Source organism: Phoca vitulina, unplaced genomic scaffold (genome assembly GCF_004348235.1).
Source record: "Phoca vitulina isolate PV1807 unplaced genomic scaffold, GSC_HSeal_1.0 scaffold6, whole genome shotgun sequence".
In the NCBI taxonomy this organism is placed as follows: domain Eukaryota; kingdom Metazoa; phylum Chordata; class Mammalia; order Carnivora; family Phocidae; genus Phoca; species Phoca vitulina.
This window is the reverse complement of record NW_022589709.1, coordinates 35,815,029-35,828,261: the sequence shown is the minus strand read 5'-3', so window position 1 is coordinate 35,828,261 and position 13,233 is coordinate 35,815,029. Positions and strand designations below refer to the sequence as shown.

Genomic DNA, 13,233 nt, shown 5'->3' with positions numbered 1-13,233 from the left:
TGTCTTCATCTGCTTTTTTTTTTTTTTTTTTGCTGATAAAAATAGTTTTTATTTTTGTGGGACTTGCACACACATAGCAGGGTGATTATAGACACCTAGAAATCTTTCTGTGGCAATGCTATTGTCTTTATCTACAAGCTTAAAACCAAGACTGATGGTCATGGAAAACCATCCTCTTCAAAAGCACTTACAAGGGAACTTTTCAAGAAAGGAAGTGACGTACAATGTCTAAGCCCTCATTATACCCACACTGGTTTGTCCTGTTTTCTACATGGGCAGGTGCCTAGTTCTCATTTACTGAGCTCTCACTGTATGCTTAACACAGTATGTTGTCTCTTTAATGGTCACAAAGCCTCAACAAGGTGGGTTTTATCCCTGTCTTATTGGTGAGGAAATTGAGGCTCAGGGGAGTGAATAAATTTGCATGGCTAACAAGGGGAAGGTCTGGAATTAAATCCCAGGTCTTCCTAATTTCAAAGTTTGGGCTTTTAAACTCTACCCACTGGAAATGAGTCGTGGTGACAGTCCTTTTTAAGATGTGTTTGAGGCTACCCGTGGGAAACTTTGTTTAGATGAGCTGACTTTCTCTCATTTAAGCATGCTCCTGGAATATTTGGTTATTTTTCAAAATAAATGATATGGTATGATAGTTATTTTTTCCTTGCATGATAACAAATGATAGGAAATGCTCTTGAAGGCATATATTAGTTTGGTTACCTACATGGACCATTGCAGTTCTATGTACAAGATGGTGGAAAGAGTTTAAAGTTGCATGCTCTTGAAAAATGTTTATCATATAACACTAAAAAAAAATGAATACAAAACTCTCAGAGTTATTGGATCCCTATCAGAGTTCTGATTTACAAACATTTTCCACAAGCAGATAAAGACATACCATATGGTTTCCACTTTTAGTTTGTTAATTGAGGTCTTGTTCTTTCTTATCATCTTTCTGAACCAGAGACAATAAATCTCCACAAATATCATAGGAAACCCTGTGGCAACACCACTCACTACAAAGGGCAAAATGCTCAGGACTAGTAATGCAAACTAGTCATGGGGGTCACGAGTCAGCCACAAGGTGCTTCTGTTGACCCTATATCCTACCTTCCTCACCATGAAATTCGAAGGAGTTTTGGCTAGCTACAAGAATGCTAAATCATTCAGAAAGAACAGACTATCACTAAAAATAGGGCGAGTAAGAATCACACAGTCACCCTGAGAACTGAGACCAAAATTGTGAGTACCCTTTTTTTCTCCTCTTCTCCATCCCCCTCTTCAATTACAGAAACGACAAAATTGTGGGGGCAGACCTTTTGGAAGAATTGAGACAATAAAACCATTTGGTTGACATACAGGTAAATGCTTGGGTTGGACACTTTGGAGAGCCATCTAGGTGATGAATTCTTTGGATCCAAGGGAGGCTTTGAAGGGAGTTTAGAAAGTTGGTTTTTCACGGAGTTTCTGGGGGCTCCAGGGATCATCTGGGGCCCAAATAAGAGAAAATCAGTTATTTACGGGGGCAAGATTGTCAGGTTTCTTTCAAGGTTGCCAAGACAGTTCATTTAGTGGAAAAGAGCTAGATTTCAGGGCAGATATCCTCTAGAAGAACGAAGCTCACCTCTTTACCTTGTTATATTCTCACATGCATCTTTGGAGACTCTGAGCAAGTTGGGAAGGATTTAGGCAAAATAGGAGAGAGAGTAACTATAAGCCTCCTCTACGGTGGCTACCACTAACTTTAAATTCTGTCCTTCTTCTAAGTCCTCACAGATCCAAAGCAAGAAGTATGCCTTCCAGTAAGGAGGATCTTTAGTAAATTGACTTTTAAAAATAGAAATGTTTTCCTTTACATCTTTCTCTATATGAACAGACATGTCACGTACAGGTGACACTCATCTTCTACCATTCTACAATTTTATCTTTCCAATTTGAAGTTTAGCTGCAGTCTGAGAAGAGAGTTAAAGGAAAACCAATAAACTGAGGAAGTATGAAAGGCAAACACGGAGTTACGGAGTGAAAGGGACAGACTGAAGGGTGGAATAAGAGCTGTGGTCACAGATAAACAGACCCCCTTTCTTTATGTATGCAGCACATGCACAGACATCTGGGCTGATCCAAATGTCTTTTGGCCGCACACCTGGCATATCATCTACACACCTCTATTGGCGCACCTATTATATCCATGCATTCGATTTAGTTGTTTGTTTCCCTCACTGACCACAAACTGGCCTGGGCAAAGATCCTGTCTTAATCATCTTTGAATAGCAGTTAGCATTGTGCCTGTAGATGTTCAATAAACTTTCGCTGAATAGAAATACTTAATGCATAAACAGACAATATTTGGCTTGGAAAGAAAGATTAGACTAAAATACTTATTCATTCATCACACATTTTTTGAGCAACTATTACAGTGCTATGTCTGAGACATCTTGTGCTGTGCTGGGATTAAATACACAAATGCAAGATACAATGAGAACAATTTTAGGCTGGTAAGGAAGATCTGCAGTGAGGTGACTATGACAATACAGTGAGAGGGATATGGGATGTCAGAGGGGCGAGATTATTTACCCTCTGAGGGTATGTGTCGGCAGGGGTAGGCTGCTGGTAGGGGGCAAGAGTGGGAGGGAAGTCAGGGATGGCTCTCCAGGGAAAATGATAAAAATGCTAGGTGGTTACCCAGCAACATATACATAAAATATTAAAATCTTACTGGGTGGCAAATTAGTATTATACTCAAAATGCACCCAAACTCTGACCCAGAAATTCTCCTACAACGATCGCCTCAAAGGGCGTTACCAGAGACCTGACCAAAGATGTGGCCAGAAGATTTATCGACAGCATTATTTCAGATGGCAAAAATCTTTGAAACACTTCTAATACAAGCATTTAAGAAAAAATTAAGTAGTCACATGGTGAAAACTATGCAGTCATTAAAAATTCATGCAGTTTTCCAGTGACTTAAGGGAGACTTCTAGATAGTGTTGATATAAAAAGTGGGTATACTAACAGTACATGTAATGTGATCCAATTTTCATAAAAAACAAAATATGCCTGGCGAAAAATAGTAAATTTATTTTAGTAAACTTATTTTTTTGAGAAAAGAGTAGAAGGCATAGAGAGAATGTATCACTATCTGGGAAACCACAAACACACTCTGCTCCGGATATTGCTGCTCCCAACTCAGCTACTATCCTGTCCACCCTCAGTCCCCGTCTCCTACATCCACCATCCCTCAAAGTTTCCCTTTTCCCAAACGTGGGAGCTGGTAGCGGGGCGTTGGATGCTCCCGCCGCTCCTCCCCCTGCCCGCCCCGCCCCCTGGTGGCGGTGGTGAGAGCTTGCCCTCCAAGGCCAGGACACCGCCTTCTCCTCGTCAATGCCATCGAGCGAGGTCCCCCGCGAGTTCATGAGTTCGAGGTGCAGCTTGAGGAGGAGCCTCGGAGGCCGCCCCAGAGTGAGGCGCCTGGGAGAGCCGGCCTCGGCGGCTGCAGAGCCACCATGCATCTATCGTACTTGCCTGTCAAGCCCTGCGTGTGCGGCTTCTTGGGCGAGACTTCAGGAGCTCCAGCCACCCGCCACGTCATCCCCCCACGCTACGGTGCCCGCCTGCACGTCCGTCCCCTGGAAGCGCACGTGCCTTTCAGGACAACTCAGGGCTGGTGCAGCACGTGTGCTTCCATGAAGTTGGAGACCTGGCCTGCGCGGCTCCTCTCTGGGCCACCATGTCTGTCCCGCACACACTGACTGGCTCTGCAGAGGTTACCAACTTATCCTGGGTCTCAGTTTCCACATCTGTATGATGAGAAAGGCATCATCCCTTCCTTCCCTGCTTCTTACTGTGTTTTACGGACCAAGACTTTGCCCTCTTGGGGCCTGCAGAATGGGTGCCTGAGGAATGGGTGCCTGAGGAATGGGAGGACAGGGAAAGAATGCTGGCCTAGGAACCAAGTAGAACTGGGTTCTGGTCCAGCCTTGTTGTAGGAGTCTTTACAAGTGGCAAAACCTTGGTTTTCTGCTCTCCCAAGGGATGAACAGTTGTTTTGCAGGTAAAAGAAATGACAAAAGAGCAGGACACTGTCTGGTTCATTTTTGTGACACCTCCCCACCCCCCTGCCTTTTACCCAGGACCCTCACCTATTGTTCAATAAACATCCTGCACTTGAAAACAAAACCAAAAAACATACAAACAATTCTGCTGGAATACAAGGGAGGTAAAGCTGTAGCTGTCTATGGTTTGGGTGGGGCCTGCTCATGAGGCTGTCCTCCATAGTGCTTGAAGAGGTTGGAGAAAGACCAAAGTAGCCAGAAAAATCAGAATTTTATTTCAGAACAGATCACCTTCCTAAAGCTCTTGAGATAAAAAAAATAAAGTGCAGTTGGCATAAAGTAGCCAAATAAATACAGAACATCTAGTTATATTGGAATTTCAGTAAATAATGAGTATTATTTTAGGATAAACATCTCTGTTTATCGAAATTCCAATTTAACTGGGCATCTGTATCTCTACTTGCTAAATCTGGCAACCCTAAACTGGGGGTGAATTCAGAGAGCTTTAGGGGCTGGAGTTTGAGAGAAATCTCCCGGTAGAAGGCCTTGTCACCTACCAACACTGAGGGGATAGTAAATAACATGGCGGTCAGGCAGGGGCCATTTGAGCAGTGTGGAAAATCTGTGGAAATCTGTTGGTCAATGTCCAGAGCCTGATGAGGTGATGATCATTGATGTCTGGGGACACCAATCTGTACAGTGAGTGATTATCTGGCACAGCTAAGCACTTGGTGAACAGCTTTGAGAGGAGTCATAGGGGATAAACTTTTCTACTGACATCTGATTGGCTGTTGGTTTCTACTTTTTTTTTTTTTTTTTTTATGCTAGTGACGGTGTTAGAAAACGAAAGGTCTGGTTCTTTTCATGGTCCTTCTCAGATTTTTGCAAGCTGGTGACCTTCTGAAAAAATTGAGAAAATTGCTGTTGAAATAAGCAGGAAGAAGAAAAAAGTGATCATCCATTTTTAGATGTGTTTACAGGCTGTATGACTCAGTGCTGCTTCTGTTAAGAGCAAGTATGTGGTCTTTTTTGGTACTGAGATGCAAACAGAGGAGGCTTGTGGTCTATGCTACTTTCCGTGAATGATCAACTATTGAAGTAGAGAAGGTCTAACTGTACATTCAAAGTGCTTTGCTTATGGAGTCCTCTCTTCTCTGCTCCACTTTGGCCAGCCTCTAGATTCAGTTAGCAATATTTCACTTGTTCAATATCCTACTTATTCACATATTGCACCATGGACTTCTTTGAAACTAGCTGAGAAAATGATAAATCTACTGGATTCACAGGAACTCAAGTCAAACAAGCAGATGTTTCTTGGCCAGCTCGTATGTGGTGGGCCATCCCAAGTTGTCCCATCACTAGCATTTCTAGCAGCAAAGAACATTCTCTCCTCATAAGCTTTTTTTCTAGAAAGAAGTACTCTGGGCCGACATGGAACAGATCCAACAAGAAACAATATTCAAGTACCATTCTAACGGGGGAAAGCAGAATCGAGGGTTTTGCCATTTGAGGAAGCTAACAAAACATTTCAGTATTTACTAAAGTATTTTAGCAAGGCAGACGTTGGCTCAATTTGTGTCACAATCAGATCATGAATCAGAGAATGATTTCATTGATTTACCCTACTCTTCAGTCTTTTAATGCCTCCATTGATTAGGCAAGTGAGATTGCTATGTGGGAGGAATATCATGACAGTAAAACTGAATGTTCTTTTAAAACGTAATTAAAAAACACCTCTTGAAGAATTTTTGTATGTCAAAAATATTAAAAGACTGTCTTCACTAATGTGAAGGATTCTCAGCTTTGGTTTACTCTTCCCATCCATGCTCACCTGGGTTGATTGAAGGTAATCCTACAGGTCATGAACAATTTTGAAATCAGTGAGGTCACCTGGGTCACTGGGAACCTTGTAAGGATTTGGGGGATACCTGTAAGGCTGGGATCCCACGTAAGGCTCTCGACACTTAGGAAGTAAGCCCTCGGGGGAGGCATGGCCAAGCATATGCCATGAAAGTAGCCTGGGCTTCAGAACAGGGAAGAGCTGGGTTCACATCCCACTTCCTCTATGGAGCTCATTATTTATCTTCTTTGGTTTTGAATTTCCTCATTTGTAAAATGATGATAAAACCATTTAGAATAATCTACTTGATAAGGTTATTATAAAGAATTAAAATAGATGATGTGTCTAAAAAGGCTTAGCAGGATACCTGATCCATAGAAGTTGCTTCATAAATAACTGTTCCATTTCTCTGAAGGCAATGAGGATATGGAGGACAGAAGTGGAGTGGGGGCAATGAGGGTCTTCCATCAATCTGTGTGCTTGAAGGTGGAGTTAATGCTACTGGCTCTTCTAAAACTCAAGGGAGAAACTTGCTCTAAAGGTGTCCAGGGAGACATCGGATGTATCAAAATACAGTCCCAAGAGTAATGCACATGACCAGTGGTTAGGGGTACACACTGACCAACTGACAGACTCTAATACCCATTCTGCTACTTTCTAACTGCATGCCTTTTCTAACTGTGCACCTTTGGGTAAGCTCTGAAACCTCCCTGGCCAGTTTCCCTGTTTGTAAAGCACTAATGACTCCCATCTCCTAGGGGGTGCAAGAGACCCCTCGTTTGCTTGGCCAATCCAGGTCTTTCCTCCTCTGAGACTTGATTGTCTCCTCTCAAGGAAGGGCTCTTGTGGCCGCACCTTTTCCACCTGAGCACGTTCCCTTGTTTGCCACAGAGGGAGAGACCTGGCGGCACTTGACTTAGGAGGACCCAACCCACTGGCTGGGCTGACAGAATCAGCTTTTCTCTCCCTGGGGGTGAGATGAAGGTCCTGATGAAACAAAGTGCCTAACAGGGAGCCCAGGGTGTAATGAGGATTCAGTGGTTTTTAAACCCAAAGCAAAGGCAACTTCCCGGCATCTACTCTTTAACTTAAAAAATTTCGGTCCACAGTAACTATAATGTGGTTAGTTGGTAGAAGCCTAATGGGCACTGCGGGTGGGGGGAGTTTCCCTCAGGTTTTGGAGCGACAGCTCAAACCAAGACACGTATGACATTGCTGTCTCTATAACCCCTTCATGCCAGAAACATTTCTCAATGAAGCGTGTATTTATTAAACAGGCTTTTCCCCCCCCAGAAAAGCCTAACAATTCTCACGCCAGAAATTTTAATGTCATGGTGTGAGTGTAGGTAGATTCAGATGTAGGAGTGCTTATTTTTAACAAGTCCAATTGGGAAACAGCAGAGGTGAGATACCATTTCGAACCACGCCTCTTTCTCCTGTGCACCCCCAAGTCGACAGCATTAGCCTCAGCACCAGCTGTTTCCTCACCCTGTTCTCAAAGCCTTCAGCTCATTAAATGCAGCAAAACTTCCTCGGCAAGGATTACATCTCATTTTTCTCATTAAACCAGAAAAGGCACCATGGTAGGGAAAAGACGGGTTTTAGCTCCTGCGATCAAGTATCCAAGAAAGGACATGGTCTCCGTAATAAACAACCAACACACAAAGAAATCCTTTCCTATTTTAGTATTAATCTCAACTTTCAACCCATATGGTGAAGACAGAATTTTTACCCGTCTATGAACTTTTCATCTTTCACAGTATTTTCTTTTTCCTTTCACCTTCTTATGTCACGAAAATGTTATTTCCTTTTTTCTCCTGCTATACAAAGCTCAAGGTCAATTTGATTTGTTTTTCTTTTATCATTTTCATCCTAATTGAATGTTCTCAGTTGAATGTACAAATGATTTTCTTTTTCATGAGAGAAAATTTGCCTGCCCGCCCACCCTCCCTCCTTCTCTTGCTCTCTTTTAAAACAGGAAAGTTTCTGGAATCACGCAGTGGTGTGATTAATGCACTTCAGAGATTACCTAAAGTTTTCACACATGCTGAAAGATTCTGTATGCTTTTGGGGATAGCAAAAAAGGACTCAGGGCAAAATACCATTCCTCCAGTGCTATGCACTATGGAGTAGAGTCATATAGATACAGCATGGCAGCCCCTACCAATACTTTCCCTTGATTTACATATATATGTATGTATGTGTGTATGAATGTATAGGTATATGCATAGATGTGTGTGTGTGTGTGTGTGTGAGATCTGTAACCAGCAAGGTATAATCCAGGCTTTTTTTCAAAAGGAGCAACAAGTTCAAATGCATAGCTAGGTATGGGAGAAGACACATAATTAGACAAAATGGATTTAAGAGTTACATAAGGTCTCAACTGAGCCACTGCATAAAAAACCGAATGAAGTGTTGTGATTGCTGGTCTGGTGTCCAGAAGAACAGACTATGCGGACAGTTGGCAAATAAAAGGCAGTTACTGAGAGTTATGGAGTATAGCCGGCGTTCCATGAAATTTGGACTATAGACTGTTCCACAGTGGGCTGTGCTGAGGAATCGAATGCCCATGGCTAAAGGGGGAGCTCTGTTAGAGATGTGCCTAAAAGAAAAGATTTGGTAAATATAATTTTGGAATTATATTTTGAAGAGAAAAAGGGCAGTAGAGAAATTTCCATAGCCTGTAACTTTTCAATAGTCATAAAAATTCTTAGAGAATTGTAAGCACAAGAGGATCTATTATCTGTTACTATTTCCCCTCTACAAGTGGACCTTTCCAGCCAAGGCAGGTATATTCTGGAGAAGATAACAAGCAAAGTCTATAGATACAGAACTTTTCAGTAAGAATACTCAAACCAATGACTAAATATTGACGATAAGCCCCCTCATAGGATTAAGGAGCTGAAACTAAATTACCACTTTTTCCTATTTGCAAATAATCTTATTTGCAAATCTGTCTCAAGCCAACTGAATGAAAAGTAGATATTCTTCTCTCTCGACAATCTCCCTGAAATAAATGGGACAAAAAAAGCAATTGTCTGAGAGAGACCCATTTTCTTAAAGAAAACATCCTGGATTAATTGACAAAAGTACCTATTAGTCCCCATGACACCAGTGCTTATGGCATTTGGGGTTTGTCTCTCAGTGTGCAATTTAAATATATATACCTAAAATCCTTGCCAATAATAACTTCTTGTCTGTGGATACTGCCTAACCATTAAAATCTCTATTAACAGTCTCATGTTGGATTTGATAAACCTTATAAAAAAGGTTCTCAACACTTCAGACTTGCAAGACACTTGCTAAAGTGGCAAATACAATGATGAACTAAGAGTCCCCTCCCTCAAATTTATAATCACCTGAGAGAAACAAATATATACAAATAAATAGAAAAATAAACATAGCATGTTGTTGGCAACTTTGCCATGTATTTGGTGGCTGTGCATCAGGATTTGTCTTTTATTTTGATGATAAAATTTTTCTGAAGAAGTATATTCAGCTTGTGTTACCATTTGAAGTGTATTTTGCTTGAGTTATTTATTAAAGATTTTATGTATGTATGTATGTATTTAGAGACCATGTGTATGCATCTGAGCGGTGGGGAGGGGCAGAGGGCGAGGGAGAGAATCTCCAGCAAACTGAGCACTGAGCATGGAGCACCATGTGGGGCTTGATCTCAGGACCCAGAGACCATGACCTGAGTCAAAATCAAGAGCCGGACACCTAACTAACTGAGCCACCCAGGCACCCCTGCTTGAGTTACTTAAAAGGGAAAAGTTTTATGTCACAGGTATGTCTGTGCAAACATTATGATGCTATTATAATGAAGTATTATATAATATTATTAAACTGATGATCAGATAACTTTGGTTCCTGCACCATTATGGACATGGTAGATGGCAGAAACTCCTGATTATAAATTAAATGTAGACCCTCAGTGGCAAAAAAAAAAAAAAAGCGAGAGAGAGAAAATCTATGTAATCTGATGAAGACAAAGAGCTACCAAATAGATTCTCACATTTGACAAACCTTTAAATTCTTCTCAAAAGCTACCTATGAATTTATCAAATTACAAATATCCTATTTGGAGAAGACACCTCCCCCCCATTCATTTATACATCAGAAAGCTTTTGGAAGTCATATGTTCACTAAGGGTGTAGTGACTGAGATAATCTAAGGGGAATGAAAGTTGGCAAGAGAAAAAGAGATATGATTATAATGTGGTTTATTTCTACTTCTCACTTTAAAACTCTTTTTGAGGGGCGCCTGGGTGGCTCAGTCGGTTAAGCGTCTGCCTTCGGCTCAGCTCATGATCCCAGAGTCCTGGGATCGAGCCCCATGTCAGGCTCCCTGCTCGGCAGACAGCCTGCTTCTCCCTCTCCCTCTGCCTACTTGTGCTCTCTCTCTGTCAAATAAATAAATAAAATCTTTTAAAAAAATAAAACTCTTTTTGAGAGAGAAGTGGTCTTACAGATTCTAAAAAAACTTTCAAAAATGCCAGAGAGGGCAGGTGGGTTCAGTATAACTTTCCCTAGGTTAAATGAAAGCTCTTTATCCTCCAGCTGGTAATCCTGATACACTCCTGACACAAATACGGATATTTGCTGTTGTTCAGTAAATGTCCATTGAATTAAGGTACTTTATGCACTTTTCCAGGCCAACAAATCACCAATCTTTCCTTTCTTCCAATGACAGACTACAGAGAAATGTCTTAAATAAAATACATTCATTTGGTCTGATCATAAATAATTTTATGATATTATATCTTAACTCAAGATTAAGACATATAAACAAATAAGGAGAGTAAAAGAAATACTCACTTGAAATAACCCATTTATAATTAAAAGTCATAGCTCATTCTTCGGTATGCTCTTGATTTTAGTTCCTACCAAGATGAGTCATGTTAAAAACAGGTGAATACTTTATCTTATGTTAGGACCAAAGAGTTGTTAGTTTTGAACTGATTAAAACTTTCCTCCAAACTCGAGTATTTATGAACAGAACTTCTGGTTTGTAAAAATAAATCAATGTTGATCTTGTCAGAGGGACGAGGAATGAGAACAAAAACACATACAAATAAGAAAGCAGAAACTTACTGTATCACGTTGCCTGTTATCTTTCCCTGATATTATCAAGAAGTAGTTCCATGTCAACAGTAACAACAAAACCAGTGGTATCATGTAGAGCTCAAAGTTCCAGACAACAAAGAGAAAGAGCTAGAGGAGAAGGAGAGAGAAAAAGATGAGTCAACTCTGACTTTCATTAAATGGACTCTCTTATCCATAGCCCACTTCAAAAACGCAAAACTAAATGCTTCAGAATGGAAAGATTTATCTTGAAAACAAAACCTTCAGAACTTGTTAGGCATTTTTCTAAAAGCACAACTGACCCCTGGAAAGTTACTGTTAGGATTTTTAATTTAATTTCTATGAAGGAAAACTGGTATCATCACACTATCAACAGGGTAATTTTAATTTTTCTCATCTAGTGAAATTATGGTCAGGTTGGACAAAATAGAGTTAAAAAATAAAGGCTGCCAAACGAGCCTCACTACACTGTCAGACATAGCGGGTCTATCTGCCTTAATGACAGAGAATGAATCCCTGTTTAATATCACGGACTTTTTTTTTTTTTTGAATCTCACAATGCAACACGCATAATAGGCAGATGAAAACACCAAGTCTGCACCAGTGAGCCAAAGATCTCACATTATGAATAAAAGCATTGCTACCAATAAGTGTAAAAATAGGGTGGCTTAACATTTAGCATTACCATAGAAATCAAACAGCTATTTAAAAAATAGAATAACTTTGTCAAAGGAAATTTTTAAATGTCTTTGTCTACTATCTTTGAAAACTACCGACTCTCTATGTAAATTATTTTTTAATTGTAAGACAAATATTAGAGTAAGAGCTCACTTAGCCTGGCAGGAGGACCCATTCTAAGATCATCTGCACTGTAAAATCAGCAGCGCTGTGTACAAAGTGTGACTTGCCCTCGCACCCATCCCCCCTCTTATAATCCTGAAGAGATCATCTAAACTCTCTGAGTCTGTGGCTCCAGCTGCCAAACAAGGCAACATTAAGTCAAATGATTTTGTAGAGGTACCGAAGAGCTGGATTCCATCCCTAATGCTGACTAGTCCCATCACTTCTGGCACCATCTTGCCTTCAGTTTCTGCCTCTGTAAAGTGGGGCTGAGAAGCGTATCCACCTGACAGATTGTGAGAACTAAAGAGTTGAAATGTGTTAGGAAGTCAACACACTGCGTGGTACCCAATAAGTGCTCAGAAAACATTTGTATTGTTGTGTACATGTTTATCGATACCTTATGAAATTCAGAAAGTTAACTAATATTGACTAAGGTCCTCAGGTGATGCTTATTCCATTACTGAAAACTGGAAAGTCATCTGCCTCCTGAGATTTAGCTGAACCATAGTGTAAGTGGGAATTTGAGCCAGCTGGTTGGGGTAACACAGACATCAGGCGTTTGACAGGCCAGGAGGGTCAGGAGCAGCGCCCTGAGAACACTCACGTCAGGCAGGGCAGCACGGAGTGTTTAGCCAAGCCTACACAGCCTAGTAAGATGGTGAAGAAAATCAGCCTGTGTGGAGGGGTAGAGAAACCCATGGCTCAAGGACCGGAAGACAGATTCCAGGCCTTAGAAAGTCACTCTGCCTCCGTGTTTTCATTTCTAAATACACGGGTCTATAGACCCAATAACCTTTAATATCCCTTCTATTTAAAATGACTTCATGGCATTACTGTGACATCTGTTTTGTTTTTTTTTTAATGTGACATTAAATCCTGAATTCTTGGGATATTCATAACCCAGATGGACACCCACAAATAATGATTTAGTAACCCAAGAAATGACTTTTGGACAGAATTACATGGTAACTATAGATTCAAGTTCCTGAATAAGAAAAATCTCAAATGTATCAATGCATGAGACATGAGCCTCATCTTTACTTTCATAAGTAGAAGAATTTCCAGAAAAATAAAATATTTCTATTTAATTTTTGAAATTTATGCAATATATATAAAGATGATACAAATTATAATTGATGGTTATGATTATTCTATTAAAATATATTTTTAAAAGATAATTCTTTATTCAGGAAATTAATTAAGGCAAATCTGACAGACACGAACACATGTAAAAGGGAAAATTATTTTTGGCTAGAATCCATATTAATTCTTTACCCATTTATTTGCAAAATTTAGGCAGTTACTAGAATATAAGCTCTTTAAGGATAAGGACTTTTTCTTTTTGTTCTTATTCTATCCCCAGAGCCCAGAAGAGTGCTTAGGAATAGAAGGTGTTCAATAAATATATATTTGC

At 40.4% G+C, this 13,233-nt stretch overlaps 1 protein-coding gene across 5 annotated transcripts in view; it reads right to left on the bottom strand.

Moving 5' to 3' along the window:
- Positions 1-13,233, bottom strand: part of MCTP1 (multiple C2 and transmembrane domain containing 1) — a 505,669-nt gene that overhangs the window by 82,647 nt on the left and 409,789 nt on the right. For all 5 annotated transcript variants that reach the window (XM_032403991.1, XM_032403986.1, XM_032403987.1 and 2 more), the window contains one exon: positions 10,986-11,105. In XM_032403991.1, the coding sequence (XP_032259882.1) occupies positions 10,986-11,105 (120 nt within the window). The remainder of the gene's footprint in view (positions 1-10,985; positions 11,106-13,233) is intronic.